The sequence below is a fragment of the Nelumbo lutea genome, chromosome 8, assembly GCF_056320005.1.
Source record: "Nelumbo lutea isolate HS-2025 chromosome 8, American lotus-T2T, whole genome shotgun sequence".
Taxonomy (NCBI): Eukaryota; Viridiplantae; Streptophyta; class Magnoliopsida; order Proteales; family Nelumbonaceae; genus Nelumbo; species Nelumbo lutea.
In genome coordinates this window covers 8,108,506-8,133,968 of record NC_142691.1, presented here as the reverse complement: position 1 = coordinate 8,133,968, position 25,463 = coordinate 8,108,506, and the positions used below count along the sequence as shown (strand labels likewise).

The 25,463-nt window shown below is 37.7% G+C and overlaps 2 protein-coding genes across 3 annotated transcripts in view; one reads left to right on the top strand and one right to left on the bottom strand.

Moving 5' to 3' along the window:
- Positions 1–3,672: 3,672 nt before the first annotated feature.
- LOC148842512 (uncharacterized) lies at positions 3,673–4,100 on the top strand. The gene is made up of 2 exons (XM_088957862.1): positions 3,673–3,850; positions 3,937–4,100. The coding sequence occupies exons 1-2, from the start codon at positions 3,673–3,675 to the stop codon at positions 4,098–4,100; spliced, it is 342 nt and encodes a 113-aa protein (XP_088813988.1).
- Positions 4,101–8,266: 4,166 nt separating this feature from the next.
- MET18 (ARM repeat superfamily protein) overlaps positions 8,267–25,463 on the bottom strand; it is a 52,256-nt gene continuing 35,059 nt past the window's right edge. For both annotated transcript variants that reach the window (XM_088959180.1, XM_088959181.1), the window contains exons 12-21: positions 25,352–25,425; positions 15,436–15,541; positions 14,351–15,252; positions 13,041–13,116; positions 12,800–12,911; positions 11,740–11,816; positions 10,049–10,129; positions 9,722–9,801; positions 9,507–9,595; positions 8,267–8,744 (exon numbers count right to left, since the gene is read on the bottom strand). In XM_088959180.1, the coding sequence (XP_088815306.1) occupies positions 9,562–9,595; positions 9,722–9,801; positions 10,049–10,129; positions 11,740–11,816; positions 12,800–12,911; positions 13,041–13,116; positions 14,351–15,252; positions 15,436–15,541; positions 25,352–25,425 (1,542 nt within the window). In that variant the 3' untranslated portion in view covers positions 8,267–8,744; positions 9,507–9,561. The remainder of the gene's footprint in view (positions 8,745–9,506; positions 9,596–9,721; positions 9,802–10,048; positions 10,130–11,739; positions 11,817–12,799; positions 12,912–13,040; positions 13,117–14,350; positions 15,253–15,435; positions 15,542–25,351; positions 25,426–25,463) is intronic.

Here is a 25,463-nt window from a genome sequence, read left to right as displayed (position 1 = left end):
CATGGTCATAGTACAGGAGGGCCTTTGTCACAAAATAAAGTACAGGGGGGTCTTTGTAATTTACCCTAATAATACTATAATTAAAAACTTATATTATCTATATTGTAGTTTGTCATAACATATATATTAACATATGATTCAAAACTTGTCATTATAACTTAAATTTTGTAAATATTACCTTTTGCATTATTTATTATATACATTTAAATATTAAAATGAAAACAAATTATCAAACCACTTAGTAACTCAATGGTCAAATGAGACTATGGATTTTGTAACCATAAGTGCTTGACTTCAAATCTCCACATCTTCAAAAATATTTTAGGGTTTATTTCAAGTCAAGTGTAGTTTCAAGGCCAGTTCATCGGGTCAGTTTAGATAGGGTAAACACCTTGACCCAGGAACTAATCTTAGTGAGGATTCGTTTCAAGAATTTGGAACTAAACCTTACCATGTAATAAATTGAATAGAATCAATTCAAGGTCGATTCTATTCAGTTCTAAGTAGAACCTATTCATTTACTCACCCCTAGATATCAGTTCATCTTAACTAGTTCAATCGCCAATCTATTAAACTCGCTTACTAACTTATATATTGAAGTGCTCCTCCCCAAGGAACCACCTTAGAACCTCTAACGTTCTATATGAATAGGTCATCGGATCCAACTTAGCTCATCCAGACACTTGATATATTTCTAATTCACGTTAGTTAGAACAACATAAAGAACAAAAAATAAAATAAAATAAAAATTTAAGGAATCTTCTATAATTACATTTTTCTCCCCTCGTCATAGAATTCAGTATTTTGTATTAAAATGCCACTGAATCAAGAAACCATTTAAAGGGACTCTAGGATATAAATTTTCATGCCCACAGCTTTGCAGCTTTATGTTTTGCACATGATCAACAATAAACAGGTTCATGGTTTTACTTCACTTTTTTTTTCTTTTTTTTCTTTTTTTTTTTTATGGATCGGAAGCCCATAAAGCTGCCATCTTCTCATATGCGGAGATTCTATAATATGAAGCAATTATTGTCAGTTGTCCCTTGCCGAAAGAACTTCAAACTGTGTGGGTGTGGGTTTAGAGGGACAATAGAGATTGTAGGTGTGTAATCATTAAAGAATCATAACCCAATGTGAGTCCCAACTATCCGGGTCTATGGGGTAATCACATTCCTACGTGTATCAGCACAACATTTTACTCATAAAATATATGGTGAAGCAAGTTTCTACACATAAAATATATAAAGAAATAAAAAATAATATATATGTAGCTTTTAATGAGCCTCCGATCATGCTTTATGATTCATCTAACATACCCACATTTTTTACTTGTATTTTGCTCATCAATATTATTATAATAAACATGATATATATGTTGCCAACATGAGATTCTTAATCCATGCTAGATACGGTATGAATTATTTGAAAAAAAAAAGTTTTCACCTTTTCTCCCACTTCCTCTGTCTTTCGATCTTCCTCCCACTCTCTCACTCTCACAATCATCTCTCCTTGCTCAATGATTGTGTGATTTAAGAAAAAGGTTTTTACATTCTCTCAATCAATCTCTCATTTTTTCCTTCTTTGTCAAACAATCGCTTTTCCTCAATCTCTCTCATTTTTTTTCATTTAATCTCTCATTCTCCCTCATTTTCTCTCTTGGTCGATCTCTCCTCCCTCAACCCCTATCATTCTCTCTTAGTTTCTTTCCTGCTCCCTCTCTCGTTGTTTTTTTTTATTTATCTTACACACTTATACAATATTAATCAGACCATATTAAACAACATAAGACCACCTTGGTCTGGTTCTAACTCCCTCAACCCAATTTGATAAAAAAAAAATCACAAGAAACTCTTGGCTATGAAATCTATACCAACTTGATAGAAATTTATAACTTGATTGTACAAGTTGTTGGTCCCTTGACTAACTTATAACTCATACAATCTGATTAATACTATGTATGTTTCTATGAAAAATAAGGGAGAATGAGATTGAAGGAGCGGGAGAAAGACTAAGGGAGAACGATAGAAGAGATTGATGGAGAATGAGATATTGGCACACACACAAACAGTTGATTCGGTTGTAGACCAAGGCTAAGAGAGTGGGAGTGAAAAGGGAGTTGGATATCAATAAATGATTGTGAGAGTGAGAGAGTGGAAGGGAGATTGAGAGGCAGAGGGAGTGGGAGAGACAAAGGGAACAGGAGAGAAAATGTAAACTCTTTTTTTATTTTCAAATAATCCATGTTGTATCAATAAATGATTGTGTCCAACATGGATTAAGAATCTCATGTTGGCAACAACCACATAAGTCTCTATGACATGACTAGGGGTGCCCACGGTTCGGTGGGGTAATTTTCTAGACTGAATTGACCTATTCCGTTTTTAAATTTAATCAAACTAAAACCGAACCGATGCAATTGGTTAATCGCAGTTTGGTTTTTTGGTTTTTTTATGCACTAAAAATTAAAAAAAAAAAGGAAAAAAACCTACTGAGAGAGAAGAGACTAAGTGAGTGTCAAGTGAGAGAGAGAGAGAGAGAGAACAAAGAGAGAACAGAGAGTAGGTCTGGCCCGTTGGGGAAGAAGAAGAAGAGTCTAGAGAAGAGAGAGAGAGAGAGAGAGAGAGAGAGAGAGAGAGAACAAAGAGTGAGACAGTTGTTGAGATGAACAACAGCTCTAGCCAACTGTAGAGTGCCTAGTTTCTCCTCCTTCTGGTCGACCTTCTCTCAGCATCCCTCAATCATGGGGTTCAAGACGCCGAGAGAACTCAGAGAAGCTATTGGAGACTTGAAGTAATTCTTGAACAATGATCACCAAGCGTCCTTCTTAGTTCAATAGTTTATACTCTCTTACACTAGAAACTTGAAAGGTGCTTCATTCGAAGAGACTATCATAGTCAGATTAAGAAACTGCCGGACAACCCAAACTGGCAATGACAGGTTCAATTTTTCGAAGAGAAAGGTTGAAAATAGAACTTTGTTATTCGATTTTCAAAAAAATAAATAAAAATAATATATATATATATATATATATCGGTCGGTTCGGTTAACCGCTGGATTTTTTAAATGGTTAACCAAAATCGAACTAAAACTGTCGATTTTTGAAAACACCGAACTGACCGGTTCGATTAGCCGATTTTTCGATTCAGTTTCGATCGATTTGATTTTTCGGTTTTTTTGCTCACCCCTATAATTTGAAATGTCAAAGTTTTATTAATTTCTTAACCAACCTGCAACAAAAATTCTTACAAACACAATCACATCCATATGCTCATCTAAAACAAGAATAAAACAAAATTAAAATAAAAGGGTAAATTTCAAAGACCCCCCTGTACTTTGTTTTGCGACAATGACCCCCCTTGTACTATGACCATGAGACAAAAACCCCCTTCCGTTAGCTTTCCGTTAAAATTCACCGTTACAATATTTTTTAATCCCCATACTACCCTTATAAAAAAAACACTGCTCATCTTTCCCAACCTCATGATACAGGATTAGCAGCGGTGATATTTCTTCACATCTCTCTCTCTCCGGATCTCTCTTCTTCCCCTTCCCCTTTCATCAGATCTAGCACCAGCACCAGCACCAGCAGCCTCCATCATAGCCCGAGTGCCCACACCACTCTGCGCTTCATCTTCTTCTTCTTGTTGTTGCCGATTCCAAATCCGCTCGATGGTGGGTTCTGCGACCTCCGAATTGAAGAAAATTCAGATTCAGAGAGACGATATTACATTTGATGCTTATGTGGTGGGCAAAGAAGGTGCTCCTGGCATAGTGGTGTTGCAAGAGTGGTGGGGGGTTGATTATGAGGTCAAGAACCATGCATTGAAAATTTCCCAGATGAATCCTGGTCACTCATCCCAAATTTGTATCGTGGAAAGGTTGGTTTAGATGTTGCTGAAGCACATCATTTAATGGATGGTCTTGATTGACAAGGTGCTGTTAAGCATATTCGTGCTTCAGTTAGTTGGCTCAAGGCAAATGGTTCATATATGGTAGGTGTGACAGGATTTTGCATGGGTAGTGCTCTCTCAATTGCAGGTTCTGTTTTGATTCCTGAAGTTGATGCTGTCATTGCTTTCTACGGAGCTCCTTTCTAAGGAGAAGGGGAAGAAAAGAGATCGGGGGAGAGAGAGAGAGAAAGAGAAAATGTAAAGGAATACGACCCTGCTATTTTTATATGGTAAGGTCAGAGAAAATGAACAGTGTTTTTTTAAAGGGTAGTATAGGAATTAAAAAATATTGTAACGGCAAATTTTAACGAAAAACTAATGGAAGAAAGTCTTTATTTCAGGGTCATAATATAAGGGAGATTTTTATCACAAAACAAAATAAAGTACAGAGGGTCTTTGTCACAAAACCCATAATAGAAAGGGTCTTTGTAATTTACCCTAAAATAAAACCAACTCAACCTATTTATCGGGTTGCTAACACCAACCAAGATGTAATAAATGTGATCGTAAAAATATGTTAATATCTTCTTACTAACCATGCCCATATATATCATGCTATCGGCCTTCTACATTTGTAGCTTCGGAGAAGGACATCACGCCACCATTGTTGACTGACTCAACGCTCATATTGTCAATATTATTATTATCTTCACATTTACTTCCCTGTAGCACTTGTCTAAGATTTCTATAAACTTGCTTAAACACTCAGCTTCAATCTCGCCCCTCAAATAAGGATCAATGATTTGATCAAGGGTGGCCAGTGGGCCAATGATACTGTTGGGGAAGATGGGGTTACTGTAACTTTGGAGGAGAAGCTCTGAGGCGCGTCTGAAGACACTGTCTTTAGAACGTTATTTGCCCCCACTTAGTTTTATTGAGTTTGTTGTTAGATTACAAGTAAATTCGTTCCAGGATACAACAGAGCCTTGGACAAGAATCTGCAACCAGCAAAGTTGAAGAGTCTCCAAAGAAACCTTCTGTGAGACTATAGCAGACCGGACTGAGAGAGAGAGAGAGAATTTCGAAACTGTGTGTTTTAGAGTCTGATTCATGCTCCTTAAATAATTTGTGAAGAGGTGTGAAGAAAAAGTAGTTGCTAGTTTAAATAAGGCACCTTGAACAGTCACGATTTCAAACATTGTGACTGTTTAAAAAGTAGTTAACAGTCTGTTAACTTTGAATTGTGCCTCTTGATCACACCTGATCGAATCGTGACCGTTGATCTCATCAACGGTGATCAACGGTCAGCAACGCAACAAAACCAAAGCCGCCCATCGCGAGCCACGGGGTGCGAGCAAAGTGGGCCTCTAAAGCGCCTCATTGCGCCTAGACCTGTTCATGGGCTGGGTCGAGTCGGGCTCAGGTCGGGCTTTCACTTGTCACTAATAAAAAGCCCGAAGCCTGACCGTATTTGAAAAAAAAAAACAATTTTTCCTATTCAAATTAGAATTAAAAATTCATATAGTATTTTTTTTCTATTTAAATGAACAATAGGCCTACAAGATGGTATTTTTTCCCTTTCTTTTATATTTTAAAACACAATTTTACATTATTAAATCAAAAAATTTATTCAAATGGACATAATCACATAACTCATTTTAAGTTTAATATTAGGTCGGGTCGGGCCGGGCTCGGGTCGGGCTATTTTGGCAAAGCCCGAGCCCGGCTCGAATTTTATGCAGGCCAGGCTTTTTGGCCCGAGTTTAAGCCTCGGGCCAAAAAGCCTATTCAAGCCCATCCAAGAGTTGGGTCGGGCCGGTCCGTCAAGCCACCCAGCCCATGAACATGTCTAATTGCGTCACACACATACGTGCGCATCTCAGGCCAAAAAGCATGTTCAAGCCCATCCAGGAGCTGGGCCGGGCCGGTCCGTCAGGCCACCCAGCCCATGAACAGGTCTAATTGCGTCACACACATGCGTGCGCATCTCGGGCCAAAAAGCTTGTTCAAACCCATCTAGGAGTTGGGCCGGGCCGGTCCGTCAGGCCACCCAGCCCATGAACAGGTCTAATTGCGTCACACACATGCGTGTGCATCCGCGCGCGTTGTGCGATATCGAATCCCCATACTCTCCTCTACTAATTCTAAGGAGTGCAAATCAGCTCCAAACTTATATTTTTCCAATGTAGAATAAATTCAAAACTAAATTTTGTAAGAGAAAAACTGATTTTTCAATGAAGTATGCAAATACAATTTCTCATGTAACTTACCAACCAAACCCATTGGATTTAATCCCTATTAAAATCGAACAAATACCTCTTCGTCCGCAAGCCAATGATCCAACGCTGGTCTGCCGCATACTACTTCAAATAACACCACACCAAATGAGTACACGTCAGATTTCTCCGTCAATTTCTGGCGTCGGTAGTACTCTGGGTCCAAGTACCCGAAACTGCCCTTGACAGATGTGCTGACGTGGGTGTGGGAGTGGGACAGACTGCTGGGCCCCACCTTAGATAGACCGAAGTCCGAAACCTTGGCCACCAATTTCTCATCCAGGAGTATGTTCGTCGTCTTCACGTCACGGTGGATGATCGTCTGCCTCGTACCAGTATGAAGGTAGTCTAGGCCTCGTGCAGTAGTAGAGTGTAAGGACCAGCGGAGACGTCAAAGAAAGCTTTAGTTTTGTCGAGACCAGAATAGGAAACTGGATAGAAGTAGAGCAGAATAAATTTGGGACCGGCAGCAACAGGGAATGTGTAGGTGAAAGGTGAGTGGAATATACGAGCTGTTACGTACGGGATTAGGGGCACGCAATTCCGTCCATCACCAGCTGCCTTTAGAGCGGAAGAACCGCAATCAAGGAGGATTTGTTCATTAGGAGTATAAGAAGAGACACAGATGATCGAAATTATTAGAGTGATGGTAAAGGGAGGTGTGAGCAGGGATGGTACAGAGTCGATCCTTATCCTCTCCATGGAAGCAAAACACAAAGAAGAGGAAAAAGTGACAACCATAAATCATGACAGATATTTAATGCATTTCTACATTTGTTGGTATGCCCGAAGTTCAAGTTGACTTCCCCGATGACCCAATAATTCACAGTTTTTCTTTTTGAATAATTCACAATTCATCACCAGGAAATTTTGGAGAGTTTATTAATATTTTTCAAGGGGGTGAAAGCATTTTCAGAGAAAAATGTCAAAAAAAATTTCGAAATGCTCCCCACCTCATCCGAATCCGTAATTCACATCATCCATTCCTTAGTATAGAAAAATTTCTGTAGTAGATAATGGATCACTTACACACAGGAATCCTACCCACGTGACATTATACCTGTGCATTGATAACATCTTCTCATAGAATGGTAATATATAGAATTGTAAACATTGAAGATGTTCTCAATGTACAGCCGAAGAGTGATGTGGGCATACGGGAATAGGGAGGAGACGTAGGCACGATGGACCCCAAGCTCAATAGCAATATGTTACATCAGCATGTTTTTACATTTCAAAATTAAAGTGACTGTTTTACATTTCAAAATATTTAAATCTTCTATAAATATTTTTGGAATTATAGGGCAATTTTTGGGCCCTAATATTAATAAAGATAATATTTTTAATATAATTTTTAAAATAGATTATTTTTTTAAAAAAATATATCGAATAAAAATAAAATTATTGTTCATCTTTTTCCTCCTACAAACCATCCATCAGCACCACCGCCCACCTTCGCCACCGCCAAATACCACCACCTCCGCCCACCTCCACCCTAACCTTGTGAATCTCAATGACTACCATCCAATAATGCCGCCGCTACCGCCTCCGCCCACCTACGACAACGCCAATCAAATGACCCTATTGGAGATGGACAAAAGGGACGCTAGAGGATGGTCATTGATGTTTACAAGGCTGGCCTGGGGCAGAAGTGGTCTGAAAGAGAAAAAGATGAACAGTATTTTTACTCTTATTTAATATATATTTTTTTAAATTAACCTATTTTAAAAATTATATTAAAAATATTATTTTTATTGATATTAGAGCCCAAAAATCCTTAAATTTTTTTTACCAGACCTATAGCACTCGGCCACACCATTTAAAAACCAACTATAATTTTGAAATGGAGAAAATAGGCTGGTGTAGCATATTGCTATACATTCATGTGAATTCGTTGTATTCTTACGACGGCTAGTGGTACACATCTAGTTTGTACTTTACAGCAGATTCGGAATCATCATCGAAGCCTTTCGTACGGTCGGCTCCAATAATTTTTTTATTATATTATTTTTGGGATAAGTGGACTAAACTTTATTTTTTATAGAATATATTTCCTTTGATCCATAAAAAAAAAAATACTTTGCTTACAAAAAAATATTGAAAGAATGAGAAAGCATGAGCATCGTTGTTTACTTCCAATTATTCATACAACAAAAAGATGGGAGAAGTACCGATCAGCCCACGAAGTACAGGGGGAATGCATCCTGACCGTGAATTGATGCCAAATTCACGGGCAGGATGTGGTTTATAGGGGGGAAGAAGGCTAGTCGGAGGGGGTGGCTGGAATTCAGAATTCTGCATCATGTGTATTCGTACTTTTCTCTAAAAAGATTTAAATAATTACAATTTACAAACTCCGTTGAATCACAATATCCAGTCTGCAAGTCAAAACCAGAAAGTTCTATGTTGGGGTGACAATTAGATGGAACTTGTAAATAAGGACCGATGCATAAGGATAAGACGCCCCATGCCTTGACATACTGTACAGATGAAACGAGACATCGTCTTTCTAGCATGGCTATGCATATCTACATGTTGAAGTTGTTTCATTCAGTTCTTGGTTGGAAGCTGATGGCTGCAAACAGATGTGAAAAGAGGATCCTCAGAAAACAAAAAAAAAAAAAAAGCAAAATGTCTTCCTACTAAATAAATGATAATGAATTCCTTCTTAAGTCATGATAAAAGACAACATACGAATATGATAGTGAACAAAATTGTCATAAAAAATAGTTACCTAAGAATTTATCAGAAACTCAAAACCATCCATACAACATTCTTCATAAGTTGGATCACGCTTTCAGCAGTATCCAATTTATAGATGAATGAGGAAAGTGGAAGAGAAATATGGCATTTTCCCCTCCTAGAAATTAGTTTCCCCTTTACTACCAATAAAATTCCTAGAGATACATTTCCTATGCCTGTTCTTGATATTTACTAATAATCAGGGAAGCACATATACAACCTCAAAAAGAAGTTGAGGTTCCATCATGTGCAAGTGCAAGCCAACTCTTGAATGGCAACGGATGCAACATGGGTGGGCTTGGTTGGGATTTTGTCAAAAATTGAATGGGCCTCGCCCAAAGTCCAACCCAAAACAATATAAAAGGTTAACTCGGGCCAATCCGAGTTGCACCCCTGGGCTTCTTTTGTATCCCTTTGGCACACATTGGCTTCCTTTGGGATCAGGGAGTGACGGGATTTATTTTTTCACTCCTTTTCCCCTTCATGGATACATTCTGCAAATATATTTCCTTGATATATAAATTAGCATGTAATTGAAAATTACAGAAATATTCAACAATAGGTTTTACGTGAAATAGTTTTTTAGGAAGCAAACCTGGCCGGCCTGCAAGAACAGTACCGAGGAAGGCTAGCCAATTTTGCCACATCCCCTAGAAATAAAGACTTCTTGATGCCATTGATGCCCTGTTGTTGTAGTCACAAGGAATGGTGACAGATAATACCATGAGGCTGAGCAATCTTGGAGATGAATATGTCATTTACAATTAGGGAAATACAAAACAAAACAAAGCCGGAGAAGAAAGTTCAAACCATGCTTGACGACACCTAACAGCCTCTTGACGAACGACTCTTTTTGGATCATCAAGAGCCTTTGATATAGCTCGTAGTACCTGAATAAAGACAAAACAAACGATCATTACCAGATCAAACTGATAATTAAATAAATAATCAATTTAATGATCCTAACAACAAGAGCCAGCAGTAGCACATGCAAATAATGATGCCATTGACCTCTTATACAACTGCCAACGCAGTCGGCTACAAAATCACTCTAAAATGAAAGCATCAGTAATCAGAACCGAGTAAATGGCAAAAATAAAATGCATGGATAACTGCATGTGGTATAGTAAAATCAACCTGTGTTCTCATGGGATAAATCCTCACATGGGGCAGCCCTGACATGGCAACAAGACATTGAATTGCTGTCTCCCGAACAAGCTGGAAAATCCAAACAAAATATTTCCCTTAAAGCAAAACACACTGGTAAAAAATATAATTGAAACGAAAGGATAAGTCATAAATAAAGGTTTCCTAATCCATTCGAGTACAAATTAAAGAATCCTACGGTATACCTCATCCCTAATAAAACGCACGCAGGAATAGGCATCAGAGATAACAAGGGTGCAAGGTGTTGATATCAGTAGGCCTAAGAAAAATGAGGATTCAGGTACTAGGTAGGTTTAATCTTTCCAGTTTCATTCTTCAATAAAATATTCTTACTTCATAAATAAGGGAGCAGGTCCACTTAGTCATTTAGTAAAGAAGGCTGAATGACCAAGGAATCTTAAACATGGTAAATTGGTTAGGAGCCCAAAATAGCCCTACAAGCTCCTCTCACTCTCCCCTATTAATGGGGTAAATTTGAACTAAAAAGCCTTACCAAGTGGTGAGATCAAATCCTTCCTTTTAGGAATGTTTATATTAAAAAATCCAAAATTTCAAAAGCCAATATTACTTGTGCAAGACACTAATAAAAGGTGAACCACAGGTTAATGTACACTGTAGGATTGATCCAATCAAGAGGGCTACCCACATGGGGAATGGCCCGGATTAGCTGTATCATCTCTCGACATGGAAGAAATGAGTCAGTTGTGTAGACAAGATCCCTGCTTGACCCAAAAAAGTGGACCTTTTCCTATAAATAATGGAATTACTGCTGAAAATGTGAACAAATTAAATGTAGAAATAATGGGGTCAATTGTGAAGCAATTTCCTTTAACACAATACCATTTTACCTTTTAATAAAATGTAGAAATATAGATCAAATTAAATGGGACAACACCAAACATTCGAAAAAAAAATTTAGTTGGTCATAATGGATTATCAAGTATTGCAAATTAAGAATCTGTGTCAAACTGCTGGTTAGCATTCCAGAATCTGGAATGTGCCCAATTGGATTCTTGTTAGAATCGAAGGCATATATTTCTATAATTATAATTAAAACCAACCCGATTCTAGAATCTACCTGCATTCCTTTTCTGGGAATTTCAGGCAATGGATTTCAGCAGAACAATTGGAATCCCAAAACCCAAATTATATGGGATTTTACTTGCTTGATATTTGGGGCCTGAATTATAGAATTCCAAATCTAAAATCCAACAAGATTTCAATATACTATCCAACAGCCCTTGGGATAACTAGAAAGGTCTCCTCAAATGCCTTCTTGGTATAATGGTATTGGTATCCACATGTACCCATGAACAAGAAGTCCATATTCAAGTGTCAATGTAACATAGCATCAGCCATATCATGCTGAGTTCTATCAAGTATATCTGCAAAAATGTTTTAAACATTTCCCAAAGGGTATATCTTGAACATGTGGTAAGGCTTTACGCTGAAATTTATACCATGAATAAAATGGAGCAAGGATAACAAGTTCTTTTCAGCACAAAACAACTTGCCAGGTGGAAGTTTCCCTGGATCATTTTAACCTTTTGTATGTGTCAGTGTTTATGTATTAAAAGTAAAACCTAGTTTGGAAAAAAAAAAAAAAAACTTAAGAAAATGTATGTTACTTTCCAAGATAACTTAAAACACATGTAAGATACCATCATGTGGGGGTAGGAGAGAAGTCCAACAAGGCAGTTTATGATTATATGTGCATTCTCTGTAACAGCTTCTCTTCCTGTATAGACAAGGAAAATCCATTAGATAATTGGACAATAATCATAATGTATACAAGAGTTGCAATTATTAAATCATCAAAGAAGCTTTCACTAACAAAGTTTATCTAACCCACAAGGATTATGTCAAATTAAATTACATTAAGAATATAATTTCTTTTTCAACTTTAGAACATATTTCACATGTAACATTTACTAGTGTGCAACAGAAAGGCGTTGAAACACCTTTGCAACCTGATTCAAGAAATGAATTGAAGTCAGTCACTCAGGTAAAGATGGGGCCCCACGAGATACTGATAGAGGAGAAGTCCTGAAATGATTCAGAACATCTAGAAAAATGTCAATAGTCAAGACATCACTAATTGACAACAAAGGCGGCATCAAAATCTGATAGCATGAAAGTTTTTTTTTCCTCACCACAGCACCCTTTTTCCTCAGAGGTATATTAAACACACATAATTGGTATTATTCATCATATTCAACATTGACAAGAAAGAAACTACCCAACCAATGCCACCACTAAGAACTAGAAGAGGATCTATGATTGCTGATTGAAAATTTGAGACTCTTGAATGTAAAAGATCAAAAGAAAAGGGATAAAAAAGAAGCCTGGAAGAGATAAAGAACAGGTCAACTGGTTTACACTTCTTCCATTGGGGCACTGGGGTGGCATACGTGAGGCTACACCTTTGCATTGCTCACTAACATATATAAAATATTACTCAATTAGAAGGATCTCACTACATAATTACAAGAGTTATCATTACATGCAGCTTTCTTTCTGTCTACGATATTACATGCAACATTTCAAATTCTCAACTAAGAGTTAACAAGTCAGAATAATCATTTATGTTGAATCACTGAAAATGTTTTCTTAATGTCAAAACTTGTACAAAGAAATTGCAAGACTAACTATTAATAAATATAATACGCTTTAAAGCAGAAATTGGCCATGCATTCAAGTACACATGCAACCATCTCTCACCATTCTCATCCATTATGATCCCAGATATGACCAACAAGAGGCTATAGGTCAGATCTTTGTCAAGAATATCCACACTTGATACAGCTAAACTATCCAATAAAACAGGAATGAGCTGCAAAGAGAATGATAATCAGTGACAATGAAACAATATATACCATCAACTCTGTAGTTCAAAAACTTCCCAAGATAGAAAGGGTACAGGAAGAACAGCTCAAAAAGTTCCAAGCTTTTCAGAACTAACCTTCTTACATTCAGTAATAACAGCAACTAGTGGAGTATTAGAAATAACATGTCCAAAAGCCCTATAGAGAAAAGATCTGAGAACACATTTCAGTATTAGTATATATATCCACATCTTTTTATAGGGAGACAAAAATTTACAAAACAGATGACAATTTACTGCAAACCAAGGTTCAACCACCCCAGATTAGATGATATATTTCCTACTTCAATTTAGCCAATTGACATTTAGAGATATACCGAGATACTGGCAAGGAATAATGACTTAAGCACATCAATTCAGCCTGTTATCAATATAATCCATGTGTGGACTCAGGACCTATCCACCTAACCCAAGTCTGCTTAAGCTAAGTCTCAACTCAGTCAATGATTTTTTTTTTGATCAGTAACAGAATCAAAATTTATTACTTAAAGCAAAAAAAGAATGTAAAAATCATGGATAGCCTCGGCTACCTCCCTGAAAAAAGCAAGAATAGCCTTAATATTTTTTAGTCTTGCAACCGAACCCAAAAGCACTGTTCCCTATTCACCCCTTGTTTTACTAATTGGTCAGCTAGACCATTGGCTTGGTCTAGTTTTGCTAACTATTAATAACCCCTTCACGAATAGTCGGTCAATGGTCCTTGTAGCAAACAAGGACCTTTTACAGACACATGTCTCCTAGTCATGGTTGCTGTTTTCCACATGCTGTTCTGTTTTTACTTTTACTATAATAATCCTTCATTTTTTGTTATCCTCTAGTTTTCTTGATTATTGTTGTATTAGAAAAAACTAAATAGCTTTTAGGTAGATGAATGTGTTGCAATGCTGGAAAAGATGGATACCAATCAGTTTGACTAATTCCAGTTTATCTGGAGCTTCAAAAACAGAAGTTTGTTAAAGAAACTATCGCTTTAATGCAACAAAATCCAACATGAAAAAAACAAGAGGATCACCACTCTCAAAACAACACAATTAACAGCAACGAACCAAGATCCCCATTAACGACGGAATTTTATAGGACCAGTGGCATGAGGAATCAAGTACCAAGCATCAAATCATGAATGTGACAAATGATCCTTTTTTTCCTGTGGCTACAATGACTGCCTCTTATTGACACAATAAAGATAACCAGTATAGCAGTTTAGATTAATTATCATAACAAAACCATGACCAAACACAGTGAAGTTCAATATGTAGATTGGTTGCCATGTTTAAATTTGTTCATTAAGAACAACAGGCAGATTTTTATATCCCACACAACATCCAGATCATCATTTACAATTGTAATAAGAAATAAAGCAGTATATGGAAGAAAAATTGAAGTACAACCTTGTAATTGATGAATCGGATCCCGTTATTGAAGACAAAAGAATGGGCATCATAATAGAGAAGAAGTGTTGCTTGTAAAGTGGCCTTACAGTTGCATGGAACCTTTTGTTCAAACAAATTTCAGAATCACTCATAAGTATATGGAATGCATCTACTGCAGATTTCATGACAAGAGGATGCATATCCTGTCCACTATCATTTCCTGACAAACCTTGCTGGATAGGTAAGAGTTCTGTGTTGATTGTCGATAGCAAGCATCTCAATAGAGTCATTGTAATATCCTTCACTTTTTCATGTCCTCGCATAAGCAAACCTTTGCCTATCCATGCCAGTCCAACTAGCACATTGGTTTGAACCATTGCATTATTGTTTGCACTGATGTCCAAATCAGTGAGATTCTCAACACTTTTACAGATAACATTGCATTTCCTGAAGGAACTATTACCATTGACACTCCATAAATTCATCTTGGAGATTATTACCATTGCCTCTTCTAAGGTACATGCACGAGACACCTCTACCGAGTCAATTGTTGCTGGCAATTTGTTAATTATAGAACCCAAAGCCTGAGCTGCTGGAACATGTCCTTTCAGAACTACACTCATGAAGAGTTCCAGTACTACTCTTACATCTGGAAGGCATGTTTGTGGACGAAGTGCCATAATTACTGATGCAAATAAAGAAATAAGCCATTCATCTCTACATGAGAAATCTTGTAAACTTTGAGTGAGTTGTAACCCTTCCGTTTTAAGAGGAATGGATAAGGGCATTGGCTCCTTCAGTGAGAAAGAAGCACTAGACGACAGTATATTATAAGCTTTTTGGACAATCAAACCCTGATTTTTCTCTGAACAATCCGCAACAGCCTGCCTCATTACCATCATTGTCACATCAAGAAGCTCCTGAAATAGAAAAGATAATTGCTATGTTTTCCAGGTTTATACCTATTTCATGCTAAAGCAGTATGCAATGAACAAAGCCAGCTAATAAACATACAAGTTAATTCAAAATCCTAAATAAATTGGTACTTTGCCAGCTGTTAAGATAAAGACAAGAAAAAAAAAGACACTGGTGGCTCTACTTACATTTGCTTTGATGCCAATGTTGAAAGTCGTATTAGCTTCCATTTGATTCCAAATATTGATCACAAAATGGAACACAACGTCCTCAAATAGACTGGTTTTATGGAACCTGGCCACAAGACAACAAGAATTAGAAAGATAGATAGAAAGAATAAATTAGAAGTTTCACCTAGAAAGAGAAACCTAGATAAATTAGGCTAGAAAAAATACTCTTCATTTCTAATCACCCATAAACCAACCCACTCCTATCCAAAAGGTGGGAAAAGAAAGGGAAGTGTAATAAAATAAAGCATTTCCTCTCCCAATTGCAAAAATCGGGTGAATTACAGCCTTCCTCTTTTTCTGTCCTACAATAAAAAGCAGCAAACCCCCTCCCATGGGGTACATAGAAGTCCAGTTTAACAAAATGCAAAAGCATAAAGAAAATACAAGAAAAGAAACCAACATTCAGTCATTCACATCTAGAAATTTAACCAATCACATCATTGCAAACACCTAATCTTCAACACTCCTTCAGATGGTGAAAAAGGAAAACAAACACGAATGGGCTAAGATATTCGCTTTGGATTATGGTAACACATTAGACAGGAAGAACAGTGTCTGATGACAACTGAACAATGGATGATTTCTTGTGCTTTTTGTTTATAGAAAGCATGATATCTAAATAGACAGAAGAGTGTAAACTAGGAGAGGAAAATTAAATGGGCTGGTTTGGGTGGGTTGGGTTTGGGTCAAGCTTCAACCCAAACCATCTAAACCTTCTGATAAGGCCTGCTACTGTCTGTCACTGGTGAGCTGGTTCGAGGGAGCGCGCCCTCCTGAAATGGACGAGAGGAAGAAGACGAGAGAAGAGAAAGAGAGGGAGATAGAGAGAAAGAGAAATCTCAAAGATTCATTTGCTGCCCTTCATGCATTCATTCATTGGCCTTTATAGTAAATGGCCAGCTAACCTGTAACCTATTCTGAGCATTTAAACAGTCTATGATTACTTTTTTAATACGTGGCATCGGGTGTAATATGAATGTAATGGGTGGTGTCACCCACGTGATTCGTGGGGGTGTTCTGGACTGACACATGGGCCTGTTGGGCCTGACTTGCTCCACCTGGGTCTTCTCCTCCCTAGGCCTAACATTCCCATCTCCTTTGAGAATGACCTTGCCCACAAGGTCGAGGGTGGGGAGCTGCTTCTGTAAGTTGGTTATTTCCTCCCACGTGGCATCCTCTTGAGGCAAGCCACGCCATATGACTAGAGCCTGCTTAAGGACCTTACTGCCCTTGCGAACCCAATGCAAATCTTTGATCACCAGTGGCTCGAACACCACTTCCCCGGCCTCTATGAATTGTGGAAGGGTGGGGTTGATAACATCGGTGGAAGCCAAGCACGGCTTCAAAAGGCTGACATGGAAGACGGGGTGCAGCTAGCACTCGGTAGGCAAGTGGAGATGGTAGGCCACAAGCCCAATTCGCTCTACCACCTGAAATGGGTCGAAGTATCTAGGAGATAGTTTTTGGGATGCCCTCTTCAGTTGGGGTCCCCAACTGAAAACTCTAATTCCCGATGCCTCTTGTCATAGGCTAATTCCCTTCATTGTTGGGTTGGTTGTAAGTGGAATTTGAGGAGCTTGAGTGTACTATCTCTTGCCTGTAATTGTCTCTCCACCTCGGCTACCGGTGGAGTGCCCGTCTCATAAGGTAGGATGGAAGGAGGTTCGTAACCGTACAACACCTTAAAGGGAGTTGTTCCAGTTGAAACCTGGAACGTGGTATTATACCAACATTCGGCCCATGGCAACCGGTAGGCCCACTGTTTGGACTCCTCCCCAATGAAGCAACGCATATACGTTTCGAGGCACCTATTAACTACCTCGGACTGCCCATCAGTCTTCTTTGGTGAGGGCATAGCTAAGGCAGGGACAATGACGACAATGTCAAATCTCTTCATTGTAGCAACAAGACGAGAACTAATTAATCCAACTCCAAACTGCCTGAGCATACTCACAACAACATTTTCCATCCAGATATAGAATATGGCACCACCGGAGATGCTAGAATGGACAAGGTGAACAACAACTACGTTAAGGATGCTTGGATTCTCACCATTACCTATCATTTCACCCTTTCGTTGTAGACCGGTGTCTTGAGGTCCTGTTGGAACCAAAACCCAAATCATTGAGTCCACCTTAGCTATTTTGACATCACTGTCAATGATCGAAAGAGTTAACATCTTGGTGGAAGCAAGCACATGTCCTACGTGATCTTCGTTGTCGAAGGTTCCTTGACCACTAGGTTTAACTCCAATAATGAACCCGAACTCACGATTGCCACTAGGGAGCGAGGGTGCATTCATCATCACTGGTTTGTCATTAAGCAATATCCTTACCTTGCATCTGATAAGTAGACCTGTTCACAGGCCAGGTGGCCCAATGGGCCAGTCGGGCTTGAACACACAATTGAACCTGTAGGCTTGACCTCGGGCCAAAAAGCCCGGCCCGCAATAAATTCGAGTCGGGCTCAGGATTTTCCTAAGTAACCCTTCTCATTCATCTCTTTCCAGACTGTCGAACCTCTCTTCTCTTCACAGTGACTCACATCCTCCTCACACTCTCAGGCAGCCGCAGAACCGACGAACATTCACCGGTGCAACAAGTAAACTCCGGCAGCCCTCTCTCTCTCTCTCCTCTTCTCACTTCTCTTTCAAATCTCAGACACCGGCGAAGCAGCGAACACAGGCACCGACGGCGGCAGTGAGTCCTCTCTCTCTCTCTCTCTCTCTCTCTCTCTCTCTCTCTCTCTCTTAGATGCGAACTGACTCCACTTTTCATTGTCAAAATCGCAGCTCACCGTGAACTCAGCACCGACGAACACAATCACTGGCGGTGAGTTCTCTTTGCAATTTTGTTGTATTACGAAATTATTATTTAGTGTTTACATAGTCGAATGCTCTTGTTTGTCCTAAATCCAAATGCTATTGTTTGTCTGAATGCTATTAGGGATTTGTTAGGGAATCATAAAAACAACCTGATGCATTAGAGATTCACTACACATATTTATTGGCTTAGTTTGTCTTTCAAAAGTGCTAAAACTGTTAGATTTGATTATCTTAATTCCTAAAGAAAAAACATTGTATTTGGCTTTGGTAATGCTGCAAATCTGCAATTGGTTTTCCTTTTTATTTTTTGCAAATTCAGAATTTATATTGAACTTATATTCTTTTTTTAATGTAAATAAATTCTAAATTTAAATTGAATTCAGAATTTATATTGAATCCAGCTTTATATTTAATTTTTTAATGTAAATAAATTCTGAATTTATAATGAATCCAGCTTTATATTTAATTTTTTAATGTAAATAAATTCTGAATTTATAATGAATGTAGCTTTATATTTAATTTTTTAATGTAAATAAATTCTGAATTTATATTGAATTCAGAATTTAGATTGAATCCAACTTTATATTTAATTCTTTAATGTAAATAAAATAATTAATTTATGTAATATCTCTTAATAGAAAAATGATCTATATACCATTTGAGTTAGTTAGTTGTTCCATGATTGATCTAATACATAAAAATGGATATATTTTTTTGTTTTTTCTTTTTTTTCCTATTTTTTCACTTTTTCTCATAGATATATTTTTTTTACTTGGTCCCATCTATTTCTTAGTACATAAAATTGACTCTATTTTTCTTTTAGCTTTTTTGATAAATTATTTTTCTTTTAGTTTTTTATTTAATATGTGCTTGTCTTATTGATAAAATTAGAATGCATTATGCAGGTTATTTCATATTTAATAATTACTAGCATGTCAATGGCAAGTGAAAGTGCGGCTACAGGAGTAGATATAGTTGATGATAACTATCAAGAGTTTGACCAGACTTCCACCAAGAAAAGATTGACATCTAAGGTGTGGGAAGAAATGGAAAAGATTAATTTGGAGAAAGCACAATGTAAGCACTGCAGGAAAATCTTACAAGGTAAGTCAAGTAAGGGAACTACTCACTTGAAGCGTCATTTAGAGCGTTGCCCTAGATGTACAATTTAGGATATTAGACAGTACAAAGTAACTACTCAATCAAACACTGATGGGAGTACTTCTTTTAAAAACTACAAGTCTGACCAACAAGAGTCTCGTAGGGCATTATCAGTTTTTTCTTATATGTGGAAAACACCCTTTTACTACTGTTGAAGAACCTGGTTTTAGATTCTTTATTCAATCTATAAATCCTGAATTTAAAAAAGTGAGTAGGCATACTGCTAAAAGAGATATCATGTCTAACTATGTGAAAGAGAGAGGCTGTGAAAAGTGATTTGTCTAATACACTTGGTCGAATTTATTTAACTTCTTATAATTGGAGATCTGAGCACACTGATGATGAATTCATGTGTATAACTGCTCATTGGATTGACAGCAATTGAAAGTTACAAAAAAGAATTATTCGCTTTAAAGCTTTGGCACCTCCTTTTGACGGACTATAGCAGATTAGGTGGCCATGTGCTTAAGCGAATGGAATATTGATCAGAAAATTTTTAGCATTACATTAGATAATGCTAGTTACAATGATGTGATGGCTAACTCTTTGAAATTGAGATCTTCAATACATAAATCTTTGGTGTGTGGTGATTTTTTCAAAGTTCGTTGTTGTAGCCATATTTTGAATCTTATTGTACAAGCTGGTTTGAACATTGTTGATGATGTTGTTTCTAATATTCGTGATGGTGTGAAAAATATAAAGAAATCAGCTGTCGGAAGCATAGATTTTATAAACTTGCTAAAAAAAGTTATCACTTAAACACAACTAGAAGATTGAGGTTAGATATGTGTGTAAGATGGAATTCAACTTATTCGATGCTTGAACATGCCATTTATTATAAGCAAATCTTACAACATTGGGGGCAAAGGGATAATAATTTCAAAATGTTTATGCTTTAGGAAGAAGAATGGGGAAAGGTGGACAAGCTTCACAAATTCTTAAAGGCTTTTTATGATGTTACTTGCATGTTTTCTACCACTAAGTACCCTACTTCAAACATTTACTTCAAGGGAGTGTGGATGATTCACAAACATTTAATGTTAGTGAGTAAGGAATCTCAGAATTTTAAGACTGACATGGTTAGAAATATGAAGGAGAAACTTAATAAATATTGGGCTGAATATAGTATGACTTTGTCTTGTGTTGCTGTGTTGGATCTTCGTTGCAAAATTAGGTTAGTGGAGTATTGTTTTGATAAACTTTATGGGAATGAAGTCGAGGAGCATGTTAGTGCTATAATTAAAACTCTCCATGATTTGTTTGATGAATACAAAGAAATTTTTTCCACCACCTTGATGTGGACGCCGGCAAGCAGTAATTTAGTGCAGCAGCAACAGTAATTTAGTGTTCTCAGCAGCAGCAATTTAGTGTTCTCATCCTATCTTATCTATTCAGTATTCTTGCCTTATCTGCTTTCAATAGTAGGGATTAGTAGGAGTCTTATCTATTCAGTGTTCTTATCTCATTAGTTCACTAGTATGGATTAGTAGGGAGTCTTATCTTATCTTATCAGTTCAGTAGGATAGATTAAGGGAGTCTTATCTTATCTTATCTTATCAGTTCAGTAGGATAGATTAAGGGAGTCTTATCTTATCTTATCAGTTTAGTAGGATAGATTAGTAGGGAGTCTTCCTAAAAGTAGGACTCTTATCTCTTGTAATCTCCTATTTAAGGAGCTGAGAATATTAAATAAGATCATCGAAAATTTCAATCAAGAAAAGAGTGAAGAGAGTTGGTGATCTCTTGAACAAATCACCATTAAGGCGCCAAAATAAGTTCCTCAAAAAAAGGGAGGAACAGGGAAAACATCGGCTCGGCCCATGAACAGGTCTACTAATAAGGTTTGGTTGAATTGTATTGGAAATAATAATTCGGGCTGTGAATAGGATAGAAGGATGCCAAGGGACACTATACCAAAGAGGGTCCCATCCACTGAAATGGAAGGGGAAAAGAAAAGGGATCTGTAAAACGAGAGGTGGGCTGATATGGGTTTCAAGAGGCATGGTGGGATGGATCGGGTTATGGTTGCTGCCAACGAACATGATGTCCAGAGGTTGAGCAACTGAGACAGACCTTGGCTGGGTATGAACATGCTCGATTTAAGGGAGAGAATGAGAAGGAAGAGAACGGGGACCAGTGATTGAGCTTCAGGGATTTCAATGGGTGGGGTGACGAATTGACCAGGGTTGGGATGTTGGTAGATCTTGGTCGGGGGTATACTCTTCACACTGCCCTTCTGAACCACCTCCCCTATTCTGTCACCTAACATCACTAAGCTCGGTGATGGGGTTGAAGTCTCTACTTCTGTTGATGATCTTGTTGTCGTTATTGGTTTTCCAACACCCTCTATAGGCTTCAATCCTCCATCTTCTCCAGAATTAGTGTTGACGGAAGGAGCTCGCCGACTACACTCTTCTAGAGGACCAATCATCGTGTCCAGCTTGCCTAAAATCATCTTCAACTAGGCCAGAATCCCTTTCTGAATCCCCTGATTTTCCTCAAGAAGACTGAGACGGCCTTCAAGCCTCATCATCCGCGCATCCATGGATCTGGATGGCTCTGATACCAATTGATAAGGCCCGTTATTGTCTGTCACCGGTGAGCTAGTTCGAGGGAGCTCGCCCTCCTGAAATGGACGAGAGGAAGAAGACGAGAGAAGAGAAAGAGAGGAAGATAGAGAGAGAGAAATCTCAAAGATTCATTCGTTGTCCTTCATGCATTCATTCATTGGCCTATATAGTAAATAGCCAACTAGCAACCTATAACCTATTCTGAGCATTTAAACAGTCAATGATTACTTTTTTAATACGTGGCATTGGGTGTATACGAATGTAATGGGGGAGCCACCCGCGTGATTCGTGGGGGTGTTCTGGACTGATGCATGGGCATGTTGGGCCTGACTTGCTCCGCCTAGGTCTTCTCCTTCCTGGGCTTAGCACCTTCCAACCCATTAATGACCCATTTAAATGAAATTAAATGGGTTGATTCAACCCAAACTGCCAAACCATTAACACTTTAACAATTTTTATTTCATAAAAAGTGATTATCTTTCATTTGAGTGTTCTGAGAAGTCACATTGCAAGCATGAACTTTTACACAAGCAATGGTGTATTTCCATCTCATTGTTGGGCCAACCAAACTTGCCAGCAGCTCAACGAACTGACCAGTCCAAAGCAGTCAACTCCATTAGCAACCCATCCACTTGGACTTGTCTAATGACGGTCACCTGTTGAATTGGATGGTTCAACCAATCAGTTGGACTGTCTAACCTTGCTGGCAGTTCAGAGAACTGACCAATCCAAACTCCAAACCGATCAAAATCCATCTTCATAGAAGCCTGTCAGGTTGGACCAGTCAACTCCTAAAATTTTGTACAATTTTTGTATTTTATCTATTTTATATTTTTATTATTTAATAATGGCATCACAGGTTAACTCTTTTGACTTGAATAGTTAAACCATTGACCCATAGGAAGGTGGTTTTGTTTCTACGTTGAATGGGTACCCACAATCCAACCCAACCCAACCAATTTAATTCTATCCAATGGGTCATCCAATCCATCTTTAACCCACCAAGTAAATGGGCAGGTTATAAATGGGTGAGTTGGGCAGGTTTGATGAGTTGAGTTAGAAAATTGCCACCCTTACACTAATTGATTTATGAGTCTAAGTTCCCAGCAACCTAGCCTAGATCTCAAAAAACATTTACACCCTTAAATCTTTGTTGGTTGAGTTTCAATATACAAATGAGCCCATGCTTCCTTCAAAATGCAAGTGACGCCCCTACCAAGACTTGAGTTTCCCTAATCATCTACTTTTTTTTAGTAGTAGAAAAGAAAACATTTTGCTAATGAAGAAAATATTGAAAAAGAAGTGTTTGCACAACATCCCAACCACAAATTTAGAAACAACAAAATACAAGATTAATAAGTCCATCAATCCCTATACATATGTAGTCAAATATCATGAGTAGACCCGTAAAACCAGAATAAAATGAAGACCTATCAATATCTTCAAAGTCCAGATGAATTATAAACCAAAAAGGGAAGTTGTAACAGCACAGATACTCCTATTATCTCTCTTCTTGTCTGCAGAAAACTTTCCAATTCTCTCCAAATTCCCCAAAAGACTGCAAAGGCGATGACACTCCAAACTATTTTTTCCTTCTATTTCCATAAAATGGAAGGTATAGCAAGAAAAATTCATGACAATTAATAAGAAAAAAAAGTAGCTCCCAAAGCAACAACAAGAAAAAGATCAAATGAAAACTGCAGCCATGCAATGGATGGAGAATATGCCTGACATTTTCATCATGCCCGTTGCAAACAAAAGACCATACTCAAATCATCCAGAATCCTCTACTCTAAAAATGATATATAGTTAGGGAGACATCAATGACAAACAGTTCCACTCTTGGAGAGACTGGAATTCAGATTTCCCCAAATATTTTTCAACTTAATATATGTTGTAGGGCAGCCGATTAGAGTCATGCTTGTCCTTTTTAATTTTTACTAAGGCAAAACTGTAATTATGCATATATTAGCAATTAGTTCAAAACCTTATGAGAAGGCTGCAACCAATACTTTTTGCCTTTCAAACTTCCTAATGTTCTCTCTTAATCTTCTACTTCTACTTTTCCTCTTTTCATCCTTCAATCACAACTATATCCACTAAATAACCACTTGGAATCTTTTCAATTTCCAAGCTCTTGCAGCTACACAAGGGTACAAAAGAGAAACTTCAAAATAGAGAGAGAATCCCCAATCTAGGGAGACTTATCTGGGGGCCAGCATACCACATGAAAAAAGTTATTTGCCAGCCACGAACACCTCTCCAACCCAGGTGACACCACCAATCAATCTTAGATGGACATTCAGCTTGCATATTTTGTTAGTATTAGAAATTTCACCTAGTCCATTCCTACTTCTCATTGCATCTATGTAAAATAGTTACCAAGTGAATAGCCATCTAAGTTTGATACTGTTCTCTTTTGCTGGTGGCAAAGAATAAATGGTTTATAACTTGAAGATTCAAGGGTAACAGATCCAGAGATAGCAACCCAATCTCTTATAGCTGAGTCATAATGATCAAGGAGTACATTTATTAAAAAAAGGATCAAGGAGTACCCTCAAACAACTTGAAGCCATAATCCAACAATCTTGATCAAAATAAAGTAAAAAATCTAGGAGAGCTCATCTAAAGAGAAGTCAATTGTTCTTCCCATGCACAAGTGCCACACTGTTCCCAAAAGAGTGCCAAGTACACATGGTTCTACCCCTTTTGTGATATACAGAAGACTGCTAGTTCCAGAAGTGAGAGCAGATCCTATGAATAAAACTACACTGGATTAAAAATTTGACTCACTCATCATATTAAAGAATTCCGTGTATACATAATATGGTTAAACGATATGATCATATTCAATATGGAGAAAGCATGCTGTTGTCCTAGAATTCCACCACAATACAATTTACAAGTGTGCAGTAAGAAATTTAACATCCCTCAAATTGACTCACAATTCTAGACATACCTTAGTCGCTTTCACTGTTAATGAATTCTGAGCATGTAATCAAAGGTAAATGGAGAGGCAAGCACAATACTCCTAGAATGTAGAATCCTTAGAATATAGGAGGTGAAAATAATAAACATTTTTAGTAAAATGCAATTTCATTGAAAACAAAAGTGGTTATGCACAGTTTCATCATAAACAGCACATCAAAAGATATCTCAGTAAAAGGCAAACTACATTGTTAACCATTAGAAATTTCTGAAGAGTTATGTACAAAGGTATTCATATTGGCACCTGACCCAAACATTATATTTTAAGTTATAAGATAAGCATGATGAGACTGAAAACAGAGACAGATATCTTCACAATAGAATTGCATACCATGGGAGAACTTTTTTGGAAAAACACTCCAGAAGAGGAATTAAAACCTCAACCGACTTCAGATTTCCTTTGCTCTGTACAAGCAACACAATGAGGCTTTGATGTATCATTA

Bases quoted from the DNA above. Each gene is read 5' to 3' on its own strand.
- LOC148842512 (XM_088957862.1), top strand. From the start codon at position 3,673: ATGGTGGGTTCTGCGACCTCCGAATTGAAGAAAATTCAGATTCAGAGA. The intron at 3,851-3,936 runs GTCACTCATCCC...TTGATTGACAAG, and splicing joins AATTTCCCAGATGAATCCTG to GTGCTGTTAAGCATATTCGT.